Consider the following 20,483-nt stretch of genomic DNA (forward strand, 5'->3'; position numbering starts at 1 on the left):
ACAGTCACTTGTACAGTATAGGCACTGATTTTGGATAAGTTTTGATATGGGACAGTATTTAAAGGCTTTCAGTAAATGTATATAAGAAATCAAAGTTGTACAATCAAAACCGTAAGCTTGTTTGTTTCTGAAATCCAAATGTATCATATGAGTATTTTTTAAAAACAAGAACAAAATGTCAAATAAGTGTGTGTTTACATTTAATGTGGTCAGTTTTGCTGTCAAAATATGAAAAAAAATACTTCCAAAAGAGCAACAGTTTGATCCGTGGCCGGCCTGAGACGCTCAGTCGGGGCATTTTGTACAAATCAGCGATGTTCAACATGCAGCTGTTGCCACCTTCAAAAAGCAAAGCACTGCAGGGAAATTCGGTACAGGGGCAAGATGGTGGGGAGGGGACATACTGAGATGGTTTTAGAGGTAGCAGATGGATTTAAGTGAGTGAAACTCCAGGAGGAGAGGGACAGATGGCACTGAAACAGACACTGGAGGGGAGGCCACCTCCATGGGAAAAAAAGTAAGTTTAAATTCAACCAAATTTCAGAGGATGAAAGCCAGAGTGTACAAACCGCTATGATGCCTTTAAGTGTAAATACTAAATGTACATACGCTGTATTAATGTCTAAAAAGTATATATATCTTCATGTATTGTTACTCCAGCGCTTTGTATATTGTCTGCCCTTAAAAATAAACAAACTTCAGTTAAAAAAAATAAAAATGGAGTGGCTGCAGCCTGCCTCTCTCGGCATCAGTCAATCCGTCATTATCACGCGCTTCAGAGCGAACAATGATTTGGGCCGCTGTCTGTCCTTAAAGTTAGACATCTTAACAAGGCAATTCAAGCCCCTTCTATTATTTTTGACGAACTAATCAGCATCCTGCGACGTCTCGCTGGGATCTTCAGCAGATGATTATTGAAAAGAAATAATCAAGTTTCATATTGCCTTACCGCCGGGCCTCCAGCAAACAAACATCAACCAAAACCCTTCTCTCTCTTCCTCACACTACCAGCCCCCCCCCCCCCCATGTCCTCCTCCTCATCGCCACCCTCCCCCCACCATCACTCTGTATGCAGAGCGTCTCCTGGGAGTGGTAATGGATTGTGAGTAATGCTATCATCCCTTTCTCTGTCTCTTTCTTTCTCTCCACCTCCTCTGGTGTACCGGGCGGATGAAAACACTTGGAGGACTCGTGTCTGGCTTATTGTTTCTTCTAGTGTCTACAAGCAGATTCTGGGTCAGATAGGATTAGTACACTCTGTAGTGTTTGTCCCCGTTATCCTTAAGGGCTCCATTTGTGGTTTCAGAATGAACCCTTTTTAATAAGCACTCAAGTCTCCAGCCTGGTTAGATATGGGATATGACTATAATAAGAACTGGGAATGAGGCCATTTTTTAAAATGGAACTCCTATTAGAGCTTTGCTTTACTTATAAACCTTCTCCCTCGACATATAATGCTTGTATGCAGGATATTGATTTTTTTATGGTAATTATTTTTTTCCATGACAATGCCAGTGCAGATTAATTTAGCCAGTAATAGACCACTCGGTATGCTTTACTATAAACCCTGTAAGGCATTAAAGACGGTCACAGAGTAGGAAGATAACTCCTGCATATAAAGGACTATATGGCACTCGGTTTGTGGCGTCCAAGAAATTACATTTAAAAAAGTCAACAGCAACGTCTCTTTCCAGAAGTCATGACCCGGTTTCTCAGAATAATCCTGAGACCTGAGCAGTTTCATGTAGGAACTGTGATTGAAATAAAATAGTTCCTACTACAAACGATAATAAAACTGCATTGAAAAAAAAAATCCATTTTACAAGTCCTTTAATCCACAATGATTCCTGTATCCTACAGTTCTGTGAGATTATCTTTTTTTGTGAAATGTTGTAGATGTGTTTTTTTCTGTAGTGTGACATAAGGCATTATACAATAATAATGCCTTATTATTGTATTTAAACTGAGGATATTCATGTTCCGCCTCAAACAAAAGCATAGTCTCTGGGGACAAGCGGAACGATCTCAGTTTAGGAAAAAAATGTTTTGAAGGCTGATTATTTTGACCATTTCTGCAGCGTGATTTTACATCAAACATACGTTGCCTGCAGATACATCTTTGCGGAAATCACACACCGTTGCAACACTGCAGCCTACTTTAAGGAGGAATAAAAGCTGATCAGCAGCGAGGAGCAAGAGCTGCTCAACCTGAACAACACACTCATTGTTGTGTTCTGCCCTCTGCTGGTCACATTCACCGCATTTCAATTTCTATTACTCAAAGAGAATCTATCTTAGTATTTTTCAAGGTTGTAGCTATCGACATGAAGGACAAGTTGCATATCTGAAGGTGAATTATTTTATTTTGATAATGATAATTAGTTTTGGCCATCTTTAGAGGTAAAAATAAAAATAAATATGCGTCATACCCAGGAGTATGTAAATATATTATATTGGAGAGTTGAAATAAGACATTTGAGGATCCCACCTTAAGTTGTGGGACATTAAACTGAAACTTCTCCGTTATTAATAATTGTTAGTCGTTGGTAAAACCTTAAGAAATTGCTCTTCATCACACGGTACAAACGTACAAAAAGCATCCAGACGGTTTTAAAGACACTAAAATAATTCCAGTGACAATCAATACACTTATAAAAAGCTTAATTTATTACACAAATCTAGTTGAACAAAGTAGCAAATTACACATAGCAAAGAACAGATATTTATACAGTTGAAGAGTAGTTTGTTGTCTTATATAAAAAGAAAGGTTGTATAAAACATTGTTTATTTTTTTTAAAAAGGCACCAATGAATCTTTCAAACCCCGTTTTGAAATGTTTGATCCCGCACTCATCTTTGCTCTCCATTTCACGTTTTTAAACATCCTTCAATACTTTTTACGTACACTTTTTTTACGTTGTCATAAGAAAAGCTCCCGGTTTTCCTGATAATTTAAACCTGAATCTGCTCGTCCACTGAGAGTAAACCCACAAGGTTAACAAGACAAGCAGCCTTCAGAATAACAGTGATCTGGTCTGGGGAATTTCTGGGGCTGGAATTGATAGTTTGGTCAAAAATAAATGCAAAAATGCAACTCAGTAAGGCAACACCAGCACTGACCCACTTGACGTGGAGGTCATAATAACCGTCAAACTGCTGAGAAATAGTGCAGGCACCAAACGGCTGAAAATGAATGAGATGAAGGCAGAATAGAAAAACTACAAAAACAGCTTTGAAATGAAAGAGTTTTAACTATTTTGGGTCAATACCAAAGAACCACGAGAGAAACCAGTAATGATGCAATTCCAAGAACCAACAAGGCCACCGAGGAATGCCGTAAAACGATGGGCAAAGACAAAATAAAATTTAAAAATGAATCTATCGACGCTTGACAAGGAGTGGCGATAAAACAGAGTCAGTGGAAACCACAATGAGGACAAATACTGCTCCGATTTGTCTGGTATGTCTGCTATGCTGTGTACACTAACCATGAAAACATGTGAAACAACTCCTGTTCTAATACAAAAGTGTGTGAGCGCTCTTTGTGAGTCTACACATTCACTCCGCGTCCGACCGTCCTCCTTCAGCGTCCAAACATGGACCTGTTCACACCGCATTCCCATAATAACACGTACATCTTCCCCTCTTTTTAAACTCCCGACCAAAAGACCTTAGTGTGTGTGAGTGTGTGAGCCATGTGCCTCTTGCGGATGGTGTGTTCACACTACTGGTGTTAACGCTGGAATTAACTCTACATTTGTGCAAAACATGCCTTCAAACCTACTTTATACAAACGAGCCTTCCAAACCGTTTGTCATTAAAGATGAGCGGTGTTGAAATCTGTACCTGCAGTGCGTTAGAGCTACGACAGAAATGTCCTGTCTTCCATTTAAAAAAACACTATTAACCGAGACTTCTTTGAGGCGTAGGCTGTATGTACAGTACTGAGATTGCTGCTATACTGAGGTTATGAATGTATGTCTAATTTATGCAGTTTAGTCATTTTTCTCCATTATCGAATCCTTACATTTTTTTCTTTTCTTCAAACACGTGAAAAAAATCTGAGATAATTTGAACCCGCTTTTAATTGAATGATATTCAAATTTTGAATGATATAAAATAATAAGTTGGAACATTTGTTGGCCTGAAAAGTAACTGACATATAAACAATTATCAAACTAATCGATTACTTGATTTAAATAATCATTTCTACTTTTTTTTTAATGAACTCTTCCAACAAATTTACTGAAATTGTAAACCTGCTGAAGTAACCCGCCTGCACTTTTTTCACGTGTTTAAAAAGGACACAGAGATCAATAACAGTCGCAACTAACAGCGTATGAATAGTTTATTTTTAACAAACCACTGTTACTTAATCCATGTATTCCCAAAAAGGAGAAAAACATTCCTCTTGATCCCCATTTATGAAACTGAAAAAAAGATAAATATAATACAATTCTATTAACATATCATTTTTTCAGAGATAAATGTCACCATCAAACTGTCTGATGGGAAAGATCAGTGCAGGAGTGGGGCTGGTTTGTAATACTATAAATGCACCACAGTATTAACAAGACCCAAACTATGACTAAAGTTACTTTTCCCCCTCTCAAAATAACTCGACGCCTAACTCGTTAGTTATAAACCACACGTGTGGGAAAAATTTACTAAAAAACATACAAAATTACGAAATACAACCGTTGAGTTTAAGTGCTTTTGTCCACGATAAACGTTCAGAGCGCAAAACCTTTAGGGGGTATGAGGCCACAATAATGTTGTCATGGAAATGTTCATTTCTAAAAAACAAGATATATATTTTCCCAATGGTACCTGTTCTTTCAATCACCAATGTGTTGTAATATATTGTTCTCCCCTTCTGCTAAGGGCGGACTGTGGGGTTCATAACAAGGCAGGCAATCAGGAAAAAGAACCACACGACCTGCAAATCAATTCCTGTCCCTGCTGAGTGGAATCAATACGTGGATCTACTGTATAAGAGCTGCAATGCATTGTGGAGAGTTGATTGAGGGTCGCCTACACTGAAGACTGTGTAGATCAACCACACCAACCAGTCCAGTTATAGACAACATTTTAAATAGATCCTTAAAGTAAAAAAGAGATTCTGGCCTAGCACATAAAAAAAAACAAATGGAAAAAAAAATGAAATTCCAAATATAATCTCTGCAAACTGCGACATTAGACGTTTTCCAGTTTTAGCTTTAACCTTGTAGAGCTCCACTGTAAACATCGTAAATGTGGGACCTACAACAACACGCTTGTGTTGCAACAGCACGCGTCCTTCAACCCAGAGCCTTTTCAAATGCCCATTGAAGCACCTCAGAAATAAATTAAACAGACATTTTGTACACGGACACACAGAGCTCAATGCGACATCAGAAAAGGGCTTCAACGAACGCGACCGGGTCCTCGGCTGCTGAGCGAACACGTGAGCAGAGGTATCGGGTGTGCTGGACAAATGCTGAACAGATTGCATCAAAATCTTTACCTCGGAATGATAAAACTAGTAAAAACACGTACACACGCACACATTCATACACATAACGTGTGTCAGTCCTGATGGGCAGGTGGCACCTTGCACTGATGGGAGGTAGCTCCTCCCACCAGTGTATGAATGGGTGAATGATGTCATGTAGTATTAAAGCGTTTTGAGTGATCGGAAGACTAGAAAAGCGCTACACAAGTACAGGTCCATTCACCGTTTACTTCTGAGACAGACAAACCTTTCCTTTGGAAAGTGAATTAGACATTTCGTGGCCTCACTGCTCCTTGCACTCGCACTTTGGCGTGCGCGGCTGGTTGGCGCCGTGGTGGGTGTTCCACAGCAGCGGCGTGCTGAAGATGACGATGATGCCCAGGTTGAGGACGAGGCTGGCCACGAGCACGCCGATGGTCCCCAGGAAGGAGGGCGTCGCTCCGTGGGCCAGCAGCCACGCCCGCCGCGACGTCATGTCTGCCATCACGCCCTCCATCTGGAAGTGGGTCCCCACCACAGCGCTGACGTGGAAGAGCTGGTGGCTGTGGCCTGCGTGAGAGGAGACAGGGTTCGGTGGAGGAAACGGCGAGGCACGGATCGAGAACTGTTTAAAAACGTGCACGGTATGTCTGCGATGTGCAAACTCGTGAGTTGAATAATCAATATGCAAATCTATTAGTTGAATAATCAATATGCAAATCTACAGTGTCTGATTAAATATGACATTTTTCTCGCATTTTTATATTAGTTATTGCAGTCTAGATATAAACATAATTTCAACAAATAGAACTGAAAATGCTTACAAAATAAACTGCCTCCCCTCGTATTAAGCACCGACTAATCGCTTAAATTATTTCTCTGGTTCTACTTTGCAGCTCCTCTCTGTTTTAAATCATCGTAAACTTTACATCCATTGAGTTTTGGGCCAAACAAGACATTTGAAGAAAGCTTTTTTTCCCCCTATTTCTGGATATTTCAGAGTCTGAATGATGAATCTTTTGGCTGTTATTAATAATAATAATTGTTAGTTTCAGCAACTTAACCGAGTGCTGTCCAATATCTACTTTTCATCTCAGCTCGAGCTACACGGAGACAAAAAATATATAAATAGTTGACTCACTAACAATTAGTAACAACTACCTTTCTCCGTTTTCCCAAGTGTGACGATTTTATTCTTTTCTTTGTGATTTATGAAAGTAAAGGGAAGCTCTTTGGGTTTTAGACTGTTGGTCAAATCAAACAAGCTATTTGAATACACGGCCTCATATTAAGTTATTAGAGCTTTAAAAGTGCAACAGAAGGCACATACTGTAGAAAAGTCAGATGACTGACATTAAAATCAGTTGCAGATCAAACATTAATAATTCATTCATTTGATGATTTAATTATTCATGTCATGGTTTTGCTAATCAATGCAATGTTTTAAAGAGCAACTTATTATTGAGGTTCACAAACAAAGACACACGCTTCTAAAAAACAACACAGGAAGCAACTTTACACACAGTTTGTTGTTGTTTGTGTCAGCTGTGTCCAGCAGGCAGCGGTCAAGAACAGGCAAAACACTGCAAAAAGATCGCGCCCCCCCCTCCATACATAAAGGTGCTCAGTATATACTGTTGGAATGATATTGCTTTACATGCCTGATCCTTTTCAAACATCAATCATCTGCCATACTTTCCGACATGTATTTGTCATTATTTCCTCGGTAAGGGCAGCAAGATTTAAAGTACTTCTCAGCATGGGCTGTGCAAAGTCAAACAAGCCGGTTACAAGGCTCGCTGACAAAATCCACCAAGGACATACCGATGTAGTCGAAGCGCCCCGGGGCCAGCCTCTCCGGGAGGTGGGCGGTGAACAGGAAGCAGGTGAGGAAGGCGAAGAGGAGGTGGTAACAGTGACTGGACAAGGCGTCGCTCGGGCTGAAGCCACTGCCGCCGAAGCAGAGGAGGATCTGCATGCAGAAACAAACCAAGTCAAATACAAATTATTAAAAGAAAAAAAAGTATCTCAAAGAGAGAGAAACGTCAACAGAAAGCACTCATTTAATATATATATTTATCTAAGTGGACAATTCTGTTGTCAACACTGAGGACTGAAGCATTGTTAACAGAATTTCTGACCTAGTTAGAGACAAAAGAAGTACTCCCAACAAATGACTTGTGTGTTGCACAAACTAAGCATCGCAGTGATTAGAGGGATTAGTTGATGGCAGCGATACATTTGTGTTAGATTGAGAAACGAAATCCGTCTCTGGGTTGGTGAGCCAAAGTCGGCTCCGCTTACATAACGACGCATAGACAAACCGGTGTGCATGAGTAATATCTACATTGTTTTTCAATCTGCGACTGAAAGTCGACCTGGAGACCGACACTCACCCTGTAAAACAGAGGAACCGTGTCAAAGACAAAAGGGAGGACGAACGCTCCCGTCCTCAGAGCTTTACTTCTCTGTGGGAACTGCAGCTCCAGGAACCTGCGGAGACAGACAGAGGGCAGCAGTCAGCCGCTTGTCTTCAATTCCATCTACGCGTCGAAAAAAAAGGACACACATACATTCAGAAACAAAACCATACAAAAATACCAAATACCACAATCTCATTGACACCCAGAGGGAGAAATACATAAGCCAACAATAACATATCAATAGAAGCTAAGTTAAGCATTTTGCAAATCATTTAATGTTAAGTAAAATGCCTGCACCCTGGCTACCAGTAGCTCCAGATGTATAAAATAAAACAAGAAAAGGTGTGCGGGTGTGGTCGTAAAGAAGTAAATTCCCAAAACAAAAGACGTAAACATCATGGACATTATTACAGTTCTTCAAGCATGACTGTCAGCTACATACTTACATTATATCTGTAAAAACTAAATAAAACTCCTGAAATGAAATGAAAACTAGCAAACACACTCCGAAAACGAACTAAAACTGAACACAAATAAATGCAAAAGTGAACACAAAAGTAAAACGGAGACAGCCTGACGGTATTCTTGATCTTCAGGCCTACTGTCATTGACTCTTCACCATCAGTCAACAGCGCTGGAGTAGACCACAGGATTAAAATCTGTTCCACATTAGTTCCATATGTTTGATAAAAGTTGATTTGAGGACAACACACTTACTACACAGAAGTCTACTACAAGACGCTCTAAGCACACAAACTGAGGCAACAGAGTCACTGACACGCTGCAGGTTCAGCAGTGGCTCACTGTCTCCACGAGCTGCTGAGCCTAAAATAATGTCATTTATCGCGGGTTTCGGCGGAGAGTTCAAAGTGTCACATGATGGCTTAAATGCGGTCTCAGCAGAGTTTCAATCGTGGCAACACGAGTCGTATTCAGCATTTGTTTTCAATCCTTTCGGCCTAATGTTCAAGAAATAATTCATGCTGAACTCCTTTGCATTTACCGAAACTCCTGACAGTTGTTCCGAGACGTAAAGATTGAAACATGTCTTGTACATTCGTGTCCAGAGGTGCAACACAGCGGCCTCTCACCTGGAGTAGCAGGACAGGCTGGTGCAGAACACCGTGTTTCCAATGGCGATGGGGACAAAATGTTGATGGAGCCAGCTGTTCAGCAGGCAGTCGGGCATGACGTAGTATCCGTAGCTTATGGCACAACCTGGCAGATACAGAATAAAAGGAAGTTGATTTGATCCGAGAGCGTAAACATTTCGCTTCCTGCGTGAGCTTTTGTTGAGATGAATGGATATGTTTATTTAAATTAAAAGAGTCTTGTGTAAATGTAAATGCATTTCAATACATCTTTTAGAAATACTGTATTTTGATATGCAACCAAACTCAATCAATCTGTTACACAAACCAACACAGAGCAAAACAGTCACTGAGAAAATAAGAGATGAGGATAACACAGGGGCAGGGGGAAGCGTCGCGACACAGATTTTTGTTTTGTGTCAGAAACAATGAAACCACATTAGAAATACAACCACTAGGAGTCACTAAATAGGAGCATTTCAAATTCTACGCGTCTTTTCGATAACATGACAAACGTTTGCTATTTCTCAGTTTGTTTTTATTTCCACGCCAGGATCTGCCCGCCTGGAAGCTTCTCAGTGTGGACTTGTAATTAGAGAGCAGCGGTGCAGCGGCCTTCTTCTTGCCTCCAGAGCATCTGCTGCACCGTGTGGAACAACTTGGCTAGTCATGTTTTTGTTTGGTCCTTCCTGCAGTGAGAAAACCTTCTTACTGCACTTATCCCCGAGATGGACTTTTGGACATTTTAAACTGGGCACATCTTGGCACTAAGAGGCTTTGTGGTAGATTAAGGATCAGTCTGCAGGGGACCACCACACATTTGTGACAGGAACTGAAAAGGGCCTCGGTCGATGTTTAACGACTGCTCCTAAATACGCTGCAGGGGATCACGAACCCGCCCAATAAGACAAATACAAAACGGTATAATCTGAAATGCACACACACCTTACAACCCACAATTATGTCCGAACATTTAAAAAAAAAAAAAAAAAAAAAAAAAAGGTGGAGCGCAGACAAAATGAATGTTGAGCACGTTCGTACTCGCCTGCAAATCGGCAGACAGACCGTGACAGTGCATGCTGCAGGAACCTGTTTTCCAAATGACCACATGTGCAAAACAAGCTCCGAAAAACTTTGTTCAAATTCCAAATATCTCTGTAAAGGCCGATACAGCGATAGGGAAGTACTATGCCTAGGAGAAATGGTCGTGTGGTCAAACACACGCTGCCCTGTGAGCAGATGAGCCAAGAAACAAAATTGTTTCTCAGCCAGCGAGGCAGAGAGGAGACACTACTGCATGGGCTTTGAGAGCATATGGAAATCAGACATGCCGATCAAAAATCTTGACAGTACATTTTAGCCACAGGTCTATTTTTCCTCCAGCAAGTAATAGGTAGCAGAGAAAAGTAAGGGGAGAAAATGCATGTAAGATGCAAATCCTGCACCGAAATCCTTAAAAAAATAAAAAAACAGTAAAGTTCCGAGTGTTGTGCACTGAAAATATAGATTATTCCTGATTCCATCTTTGTGTCTGAGGACTTACCCAGACTGTAGAGGCTGAGCGCTCCGTAGTCAAAGAAGTAGCAGATGTGGCGGGACTCTGGAGACATGGTGCTGAAGGTGTGCGCACAGCTGGAGGTGAAGGGGTAGATGCAGATGAGCAGCATGTACACCAGCAGCGGCCAGGTGTAGCTGTCGGTCAGGAAGTTCATCGTGGAGCAGAGGGCAAAGAAGCGCCACAAGAAGTACCTGCAAAACACCATTTCATCATTTATTTTCCTCCCCTCAGTATCTTTAGAGCAATCAACTCAATCTGCTTCTGTCCCACGCTGGACTTTAAGGCTGTTGAACTTATCGGTCGTCCTGATCGCAGTGTCCTGTTTGTTAGGATTCAGGCTTATTGGATGTTTGCCTCAACATTTTTACCACCTTCCTAAAACTCTTGATAGTATATTTTAGCCACCAGTTTATTTTCCATCCTGCGAAGGATTTAAGGGTTTAGGTCTCCGATAGCAAACAAAGACGCAGAAACCTCGAATGATCCGTACAAACTGTCAGGTTTTTACAGCTGGAAGGTATATATATTCTCACTTTTCTTAAATGCTACTTGAAGGACATTTCCAAGTTCCACGTAGACATAAATGTTGAGCTGTTGCATATTAGCTGTTTTGGTGCATCAAGGCAATAAATAACAGCAAACACAATACACACATTAAATGAACACGTGAGAAATGTAAAATAAAAAACGGCGTCCGTGTTGCTGCACGCACCACGTTGGCAGGAAGTGGGTCCAGATGTTGATCGTCTCGTTGTTCATCTGGAAGCTGCTGAGGACGCAGTCCAGCGCCGAGCTCCGCGGGTGACGGTATCCAGAGATGATGCTCTCCTCCCTGAACACCTGTGGACCGAGCACACGCTCCTTACAGAAACTGAAAGGCTGACTTCTTATCTCGTCTCGCTTTATGGTCACATTTAGGGTTTTTGGTATAACAGAAACTTGTTTCCGAACTGCATTTAACAGCAGAAAAAAATACTATCTTATCAATTCAGCTTCTACAGAACCATCCTATACCTTCAGTTCCTAAATAATAAAAATAACAGTTGCACGGTGTGACAATGCAACCATTTATTGTTTTGTTTAAATAACTGTGAAAGCATCAAACATTTCACAAGGAAATAAAGGATTGAGAAACCCTTAAAAATTTGTAAAAATATATATTTTTTAAATTGTGTTGCAGAACTTCTAATCGGACGTGCAAAGAAAGAGAGCAACAAAAAGCAGAACAATGTAAATATTCTCCTAAGCAGGAGGCGATCTGATAACACTTAGTAGAGCATGTCAGGAACTTAAACCTCCAAGTCAAATAACAGTGACAGTAATTATTATATTTTTTATTAAACAGCGGCACCAGTTTGTTTATTCTAAACAGATGCCGGCCTGGATCACAAACAGTTTTTCGTCTTTTCTGCTCGTGTCTAACTAAAATATTTAAAACTCAAACACAAAATCAAGGACACATATTTAAGTGCTCCACACTGAAACCTGCTTGAAATTTGTGACGCAAAACCCAGTCAACAAAGGCTGCTTATCAGTAAAGATAAGTACACAACAGCCGGGTGGACGCCTGCAGTTCTCTGTGACGAGGTGCAGACTCTGATGACCCGGGATCAGGTTTTAAACTACTGCGGCCAAATAAATAGCACTGTAACCAGTATTAACATGATAATCAAACAAATCTTAAAATATTACTCTTATTATTCTCCATTCAGCTTACAGCACTGCTACCTTGTGACCACACCACATCATTTTACAATCAGTGATCGTAGAGGATCTGCCTGCAGATGGTGAGAGGAATGTTGCGTCCTCAACTGAGAATCGTGTCACAACAGGACATTTGATATTTACAACAGGACAAAACAAACTGGAAGACAGCTCACACAGTCAGGCCTCCTTCCTTCCGTACCTTGGGGATCTGGTGGATGTCAAAGAGCTGGGACAGCTTGATGCTGAGCATGTCCGTGGGCAGTCGGATGGCACCCCTCCCCCGCTGACAAACCTCCGTGAGCCTGGCGCGTCCGCGACAGAGGACAATCCAGACAGGGTAGTCAAATACCGGTATCCGGGGCCCTTGTCCTGGACCGTCAGGCTCCCATCGCAGACAGCGCCCCCAGCCCTGGCTCCACCCGCCTCTGACGCCAGCACCGACCCCGATCCCCCGCCACACTGGAAACACTGCAGAGACGGACAACAAAACACACACTCAATGAGACACAAACACCTGACCAGTAATTTGTGACTTTGAGAACTACAGCAGCCCCACGTCCCCAGCTGGTCCTGGGAGTCAGGGTTTTGTTGGGGGCCTCAATAATGGATGGTTCTCTGTGTCAGCTTCAGTCACCAAAGATGCCACACTGGAGGACTCTTGTCATATATACTTTAGTGCTAATATGATATTTGCTCCGCGACCAACGTTGCAAAGGTGAACCTGAAAGACGAGGATCAGAAATCCAAGGAGGAAACTATACATTTTAAGGGTTCAGCTCTTAAAATGTGGAACCCCCTTTGGAAGTGGTTTATACAGTATTATCCCTCATTTACCCAACAAGGAACTTTCATTGTGTCTTGATTTTGGCGGCCCCTGTGGATGAAAGCGGTAGTCGTCTCAGAGAACCAGAATCGCTTCAGAAAACCTCCTATTTTGCTGCAGCAGGAGTCAGTCTGCCTCATGTTGGCGTCGGCTCCCAGCGGCTCTGCGAGGCAAAGCTCTGCTTCTGGAGCCAGATCTGGGTCTGTTCCCCGGTGGGCTGGTTGCTGCTAGAGGGCCCCACTAGTCGGGGCTGAAGAGGTCTTCTGGTGAACCTGAATGATTTGTACAGACTCTGAGCTGAGCATTAAGAGTAGTTAAAAAGCTCCTCACAGTAACTTTTAAGTTAAAAAAAAAGCAATCGCAGTCTAAACAATGCTCAATAAAAGGTCAAAGTCCTACATTAAAAATGTCCTTATTATATTCACTGACAGCTGCAACAAATTGGATTTCTGAAACTCGTCTTTTAGGTTCACCTTTCCAACGTTGGTCATGTGGCAAATATTATATCAGCAAGTATATATGACGAGAGTCCTCCAGTGTGGTGTCTTTGTCGACTGGAGCCGACACAGAGAACAATCCCTGATTGTGGCCGCTCTTCAGACGCATCCAACCATCCATTCAAAGAATGCCTGGCATTGTCACGTCGCAGCGCCCCGTGACTGAAGGCGAGCGTGCAATAACGTGTTTGTGAGGAGGGCGAATATCACACAGGACATTACGTGATCAGATAACCGGTTCTCACTCCACAAGACGGTTTGAACTTTCTTGACAAACTGTACCGTGACAATATCTGGAAGTGAAAAGCGGGGACGTTCCCGGACAAACTCAGCAGGTACGGGCATATGCAGTCGAGTGAGGCCATCCGGCCGCCAGAGCTGACGAGTTGAGAAAAAAATAAAAATAAAATGGCCCACTCCGTACATGCGTTTTGTTCACAATTCTTCAATAAACAGATGTAATGAGTTTACATTAAAACTAATAATGGCCAAATGTTTTAATTCAGCCTCAAAATCCAGTATAGACTCAAATGCATAAAAAACATGAACAAAGTACACTAAAAGGATTTCATGAACTAACAAACACCACATCTTACACACACAACCCATTTCTTCTTTAAAATATACAGATTGGAAATCATTGGTTGAATCATCAGGGAACACGGACACACACACACACACACACACACACACACACACACACACACACACACACACACACACACACACACACACACACACACACACACACGCGCGCGAAGAGTCCGCCACTCACTGCAACCCAGCTGCAGGCCGCGGCGTGTTAGCGGTGACAAAGTGAGCTTTGTGGAGGCTGAAGCCTCGAGAGTACAGGGGCCAAAGAATGACTGTTACACGCTGCGCTGGATGGAAATGAGGCTTCTCTCACTCTCACACACAAACACACACACACAAATCCTGCATTCATCACGGCCGCAGCACACTACATAACACCAACACACACAAGACCATGGCTTGTGTGACGATGACAATAGCAACGAAAAGCGACTGGGTTCACTGGATTGTGAAAAAGAAAAAAGCTCATTTGAATTTAGATCCTTGGCATATCTGGTCATCTTGGTTCTCTCAGGAGGAACAAAGTCCTGGAGCTAGCTACCTGACAAAGTTGCCGCAAACTTCATCCGTCCTGATCAACTCGGCAACAAACTCATGTGTAGCTCCTGAATGTAACTCAACGTGAGCTTTGCTGCACCTTGCGACTCTGTAGTCGTTTTGTGTGTGTGTAGTTTTGAGTCTATTTTCGAGTCATTTTGTGTTTCATGTTCCTGTGTGTAGTCGTGATCCATCCATGATTTTAACTGGTTATGAGAGACGGGAGATGAAAACGAGGAACTTTATAAAGCCTTTTAATTGGCCAAACAATTTAAGAATGTAATGGTTACAACTCATTTTGGACAGTTGACTCAATGTACGTCGACATAAAGCAGAAAAACTGCGTTGTCATGCGGTGACATTAATGCACTAGCTCCTCAGATCTCAGTGACCCAGTCAGCGTTTCCCGTTTTAAAATCATGTGACATTGTGTACATGCTCTACATTTCAACAACACGCACGTCCAGAAGTGTTTAGGAGAAGTCGGAGAGGGTGAAATTGTGCTTAACTTCTACACATTTCAACCAGAGTTCAGCAGGAGCAGAGCAGAATCTACGAGAAACAGCAGGAATTGATTGACACAGGTTTGAACCGCAGAATGCAGAAAACCCTCTGATCTGACAACTTCACCGGCATGAGGACTCAACTGTCCACGATCACAAGACCAAACACACACACAAAGTGGCCATGGATTTACAGAACCTACGATGTACCAGACAGCATCATACAAGCTTGTATATGCATAAGCACACACACACAAAACACACACACAATACACACACAGAGGAATAACTGAGTCAGCGAGTAAACTCCACTTCATATTATATAAAAACACATGGATTTGTGCAGAGACAGGACAAACCTTCAGCCTGTCTGATGCAGATCTATTAAACAAGGTTCAACCTCTCAATTTGCATCGTCTTTCTAGAGCCTTTTCTAAGACTTGACATGTTGAAGTGGTTCAGTAAATCTTGCACGCATCCTCCCGCAAGAGACAACATCCACCTTCACGAGTCGACTGTGGTTTCCTGAAGATATTTGACTCCTCCTGTCCAGCAAAAGGGCGTTTAGCGTTCTGTAACGTTTCAGCAAAGCATTCCTGTTATTATGAAAAGGGTTTTCATTCAGCATGATGCAAATTCCGTTTTGATGGACATTGACCAACCTTGACCTATTCTGACCCCTCTACGCTTTGTGAGGTAAGCCCAAACTGAAATTGTTGCTCCCCTGAACACTCGTCACGTCATATCGTGTGTTGACTCAGGAAAAGTGATGAAGATGCACTCATAAAGTATTAAAATGGGGACACTTTTTGTTTTGTTTTTCCACATCTGCTTTAATGTTCCAACTGGAAAACATACATTTCATAAAAGGCATGTCAGAACTCTTCTGAACGTACTCAGCAGGAACGGAGATAAGCCTTTCCCAAAATGTCTAACTATCCCTTTAAAGCTGAAAGTTACCTCTTTAAACCTTTTGGAGCGTTTTATATCAAATTCAGTAGCAGAATGAATTACACAAGATGATCTTATAAGTGCTCCACTGATTCAGCACTGCACGGTACCCAGAATGCAACTCAACCGCTGACAGTTCAGTCAGACATTCGGTTTAAGGGGAGGTCAAAAATGGAGACGTCGTCACTTCTTTCTAAATGCAAACCAAACTAGTTTTTTTTGTCACACACACGCCCATGCATGCAGCAGTTCTCTCTGAGACCTGTAAACAAAGTTCCCTGTAATACTTTCTGAGCCAGCAGCGCTAACAAGTGGCCAATTTCAAGTCCAATGACATGGAAGACACGAGAAAAAAAAGGCTCATGAAAGCATCTGCTTCCCTTCTTTTCACCTCCAGACTGTCGTCGTCACCTGTGACTTCTGCAGCAAGTCTGAACTGACAACACTTCCTCCCTTTTTTCTGTTTTGTTCTTCTCTCGACACCCGGCATTCTTTCCCACTGACTCGTGACGTCGATCATGTGACCTTTTCTCAATGGACGTCTTTATTGGCCGGAGGCTGACAATGAGAGGGCTATGCAGGAGAGCATGTTGTCCAAACAGATGGACGTATGTGCCATGTACTGCTTGTTCCGTCCTGCAGAAACACATTCAGCCCACCGAATAAAACCCACACATCGATAATTCCTCGGTGGTTGGGTTCACCGGTGGTTAATGCACCATTTTTCTTTTAAACAAAAAATATTTTACGCTTAAATTCACAAAAAAAAGTTTTGAAAATGTGTCATAGTATGTGATTATTCATATAACTTCCATCTGCTTATAATCTCAGATTCACTGCATAATATTTCCCGTAATTCCTTTCGGCAACCACCTACATAACATGCCTCGATGTGCTACAACCACCTGTTTGCTCTTCACATGCTGAAGAGAGGACCAAGAACACAGCATTAGGGTTATTTTTTGAAGTGAGGAGAATAAAAAGTACAACTCATTGTATAATGATGTCTCTGTTTCCCGAGACGACCGTCAGTGGAGGGATTAGTTTCTATTATCATTATTATGTTTTTCCCTCTTCTGGAACATGAGTCAAAGAAAATATTGCTCTTTTTTTTGGGAAACAGACAATAAAAGCGGACGTAAAATATCTCAATGTGACATCATACAGCGCTATCCATAACAACAACAACAACAACAACGCCTGAACAAGGCCACAAATACACCTTTGGTTTTTAACAGACATGCATGTTTAGGATTCATTTGTATTTGAACTGCGTTAAAAGGTGAAATGCAAAAAAAATAAATCTATAAAATAAATTCAGGGGTTTTCAAAGACCCCCCACATCGCTTAATTACTGAATGCCAGTAAGATCATGCCATTTGACAACAAATAGATCAAATAAATGTTTTGTCCAAAAGGTATTTATTAGTTTCCGAGTGTGGGCAACAGTAAAGTTTTCCTAAAATGACTTCTCTCTTTTCACAGCTCACACAAATTTAAGGTAATGTGTGATCTTCCTCTGATCACTAATGTAAAACAAATGTGTTTTACTTCCATTCACTGCCCCCCCCCCTCCTCCCCGCCCCCCTGTAGCCCTCCTCCCACTTCAAAGATCTCTGGACTAAAGGATAAATCACTTAAGAAAAACAATCTATGCATCCGCATCTACCGTTTCTCAAAGTAACTACTTGCCTCCCACCAAGTGTCGGAGGTTACGTTAGGATTTGACACGCAGCGGGGCCACGCTGCGAACAGGAACATGCGCCAGACCGGGTCAAGAGCAGAGAGTACAACGTCTCTCTTATGGCTTCAAGACTGAAGTCAACATGGAATGTGTGTGCGTATGTGTGTGTGTGCGTGTGCGTGTGTGTGTGTATGTGTGTGTGTGTCCCAAAAAAGAGGTGTTCCTCCTTGCCGCCCCCCCTGGTGAGTGTCTACGTTTCACATGAAAAGCACTGCTTATGTAACACTGTTCCTACAGATCACGTTGGATGGCTGCAGGAACAAAGAGCTTTAACTGTCACCTCCCAAGGAAGACGGTTGATACCAATTAAAGTATCTTCTTTTTGTTCTATTGTATTATTCAACCAAGTAGCTCATCGTAAACATGAACCGGTTTTTCTTTTCCAACAAGAAAAAACAAAATGTACAAAAAGTACGAGTATCAGCATGTTCTTTTGGCTTGCATGTGACTGTCGGTAGTTTATTTGGGGACGAATACAAGGAACACAACGTCAAATAGAAACCAGTTTTCCAAGTCATTGCTGATCAAATATGAGGTCATACATTCAAGCGGAGACAAAAGACTCAACTGCTGAGTGTGTTGTGGAGACGGTGCACCCCCACCCCCACATGCTGCTGCATTCCTGTACTGCAGTACTTACAGTACCTCCACAGAACTATGCACACAAGAATGTCCCGTTTTCCCTCAATTAGTTGTTGACAAGTTTATGCCATTTGTCCATTACCCTGCAGATTATTTTCCAGACATAACATACATACATCAGAGTAATGTAAGAACATGGTTATCCCCATTTCCACAAAAACTAAGCCGACATCTGAAAATGTCTTGTTTTGTCAAAACAAAAAGATGTTCAGTTTACATCAAGATCAAACAAAGAAAGCAGCAAATACTGAAGAAACCAGAACTAGTTAGTTTGGGTGCATTTTTTTTTGCAAGGCATCTAACTCTTTCTTGATTATCAAATTAGATGTATGGTTGTTTGCGTAATCTAAGAAGCGGTGCAGCTCTAAATTGGCATGTCTTCTAAAATCCAGAAGAACAATAAAAAGGATGCAACTGTGGAAGATGGCAAACTGTTTAAAGAACGAGTCAAACCACACAACACGAGCCTTTCTGCTGACGCCCTGTGCGAGCTGTGCGCTGGAAGAGCTCAACCATGTGGCAACGCTCACAATATGGGGGAAACAACAAAGCATTAAATATTAATAGCTCTAAAGTAAGAGAAAAACCCCACAACTAGCAAGTGTATTTTGTCTGCACACATCTCCAGAGCAACCAACCACTTTGGGGGGGAAACATGCGAGTCACATGGAGCCAATTCTTAGAATAATCTCGCATCGACCCACGTGCTTTTTAAAAATGATAATTTCCTCTTCTTTCCGGCTGGTTATTAACCACGGCTTCCCAGGGAATCTTTCAACGTTATCTTAAAAAAACCAACTAAAACCTCAATGCAGTTGGTAATGCAGCAGCAGCTCGTTTAGACACTTCCCCCCAACAATGTAGCGAGGGCGAACATCATGTTCGCGCCTTTAGTCACTCAAACATTTGCTTTTCTTTTTCTTTTTACTCACCGCGACCCTCTGGCATGCGGAAGTTGTAGTTTGTCTCCGTGTCCGTAAAAACGCTCAAAGCTTATCGCGTGTGTGTCAGTACCGGCTGGGCGTCTCTCTCTCTCTCTCCGTCTCTCTCTCTCTCCGTCTCTCTCTCTCTCTCCGTCTCTCTCTCTCTCCGTCTCTCTCTCTCTCCGTCTCTCTCTCTCTCTGCCTGTCACTCTTCGTCTCTCTTTTGTAACACCACCAGCTCCACAGTCTTTTCTTCCCAGTCTTGAGCCGCGCGAGCCAGTGAGAAGCGCCGCTCGGTGCTCACGTGCGTCACTGGAGCAACAACAACACGAGCCACGCGTGTTCAGCTGCGCCTCATGCGCGCGCCCAGGTCTTCATTTGGCGGATTCAATGATATTTAGCTAACATATTTGATATCGTTGAATCCAAAGCATATTAAAACAACCAATGTGACATACATGGCACATGTCAGATGTTTTACACCGTTTTGAAAACAATGTCAGAAATGTGTTCTACGTGGTCTATTTAATATATAATATATTATGTTCACCATAATTTTCCTTGAAGGAAAATGAGTCCGGGTTCTTATGGGTTCAAATATTTACTCAATGGATCCTTGCCTTGATTTATCCCTGAACTACTGGTCTTCCTGATGCCAGTGCGGAAAAAAATACAAATATATTTCTTTTTTACTCTAAAACACTATTTTACAATATCTGCATCCAAAACCTTAACGAACCAAAAGTTAAAGGTGCATGATCTGCGTTTCGGAGCATTTCGATTCCCTCTCAACAACAGTGCAAGTTATCCCCACTACCAGCTGCAACATTAAATGCATTGCTAATTATAATCCAGTGATATATTATGTATGAATCTGAAATGGGTCATTTCACATAATGGGTAGCTTCCCTTTATGTTTTGCACATCGAGTCAAATTGAATGTATTTTCTCTGAAGCCTACGACAAGGATCTTTAATTTTCTGTTGATTTTGGCGGTCCCTGTCGACAAACGTGGTAG

At 42.0% G+C, this 20,483-nt stretch overlaps 1 protein-coding gene across 1 annotated transcript; it reads right to left on the reverse strand.

Moving 5' to 3' along the window:
• Positions 1 to 2,412: 2,412 nt before the first annotated feature.
• On the reverse strand, positions 2,413 to 19,598 carry paqr6 (progestin and adipoQ receptor family member VI). Its single transcript, XM_068569653.1, has 8 exons — positions 19,475 to 19,598; positions 12,451 to 12,719; positions 11,257 to 11,384; positions 10,530 to 10,735; positions 8,987 to 9,113; positions 7,869 to 7,965; positions 7,297 to 7,444; positions 2,413 to 6,042 (listed from the first exon to the last, which is right to left on the reverse strand). The coding sequence occupies exons 1-8, from the start codon at positions 19,488 to 19,490 to the stop codon at positions 5,777 to 5,779; spliced, it is 1,257 nt and encodes a 418-aa protein (XP_068425754.1). The 5' UTR covers positions 19,491 to 19,598; the 3' UTR covers positions 2,413 to 5,776.
• Between the last annotated feature and the right edge of the window lie 885 nt (positions 19,599 to 20,483).

The sequence above is a fragment of the Clinocottus analis genome, unplaced genomic scaffold, assembly GCF_023055335.1.
Source record: "Clinocottus analis isolate CAN_PGR_092001 unplaced genomic scaffold, fCliAna1.0.p SCAF_9, whole genome shotgun sequence".
Lineage (NCBI taxonomy): Eukaryota > Metazoa > Chordata > Actinopteri > Perciformes > Cottidae > Clinocottus > Clinocottus analis.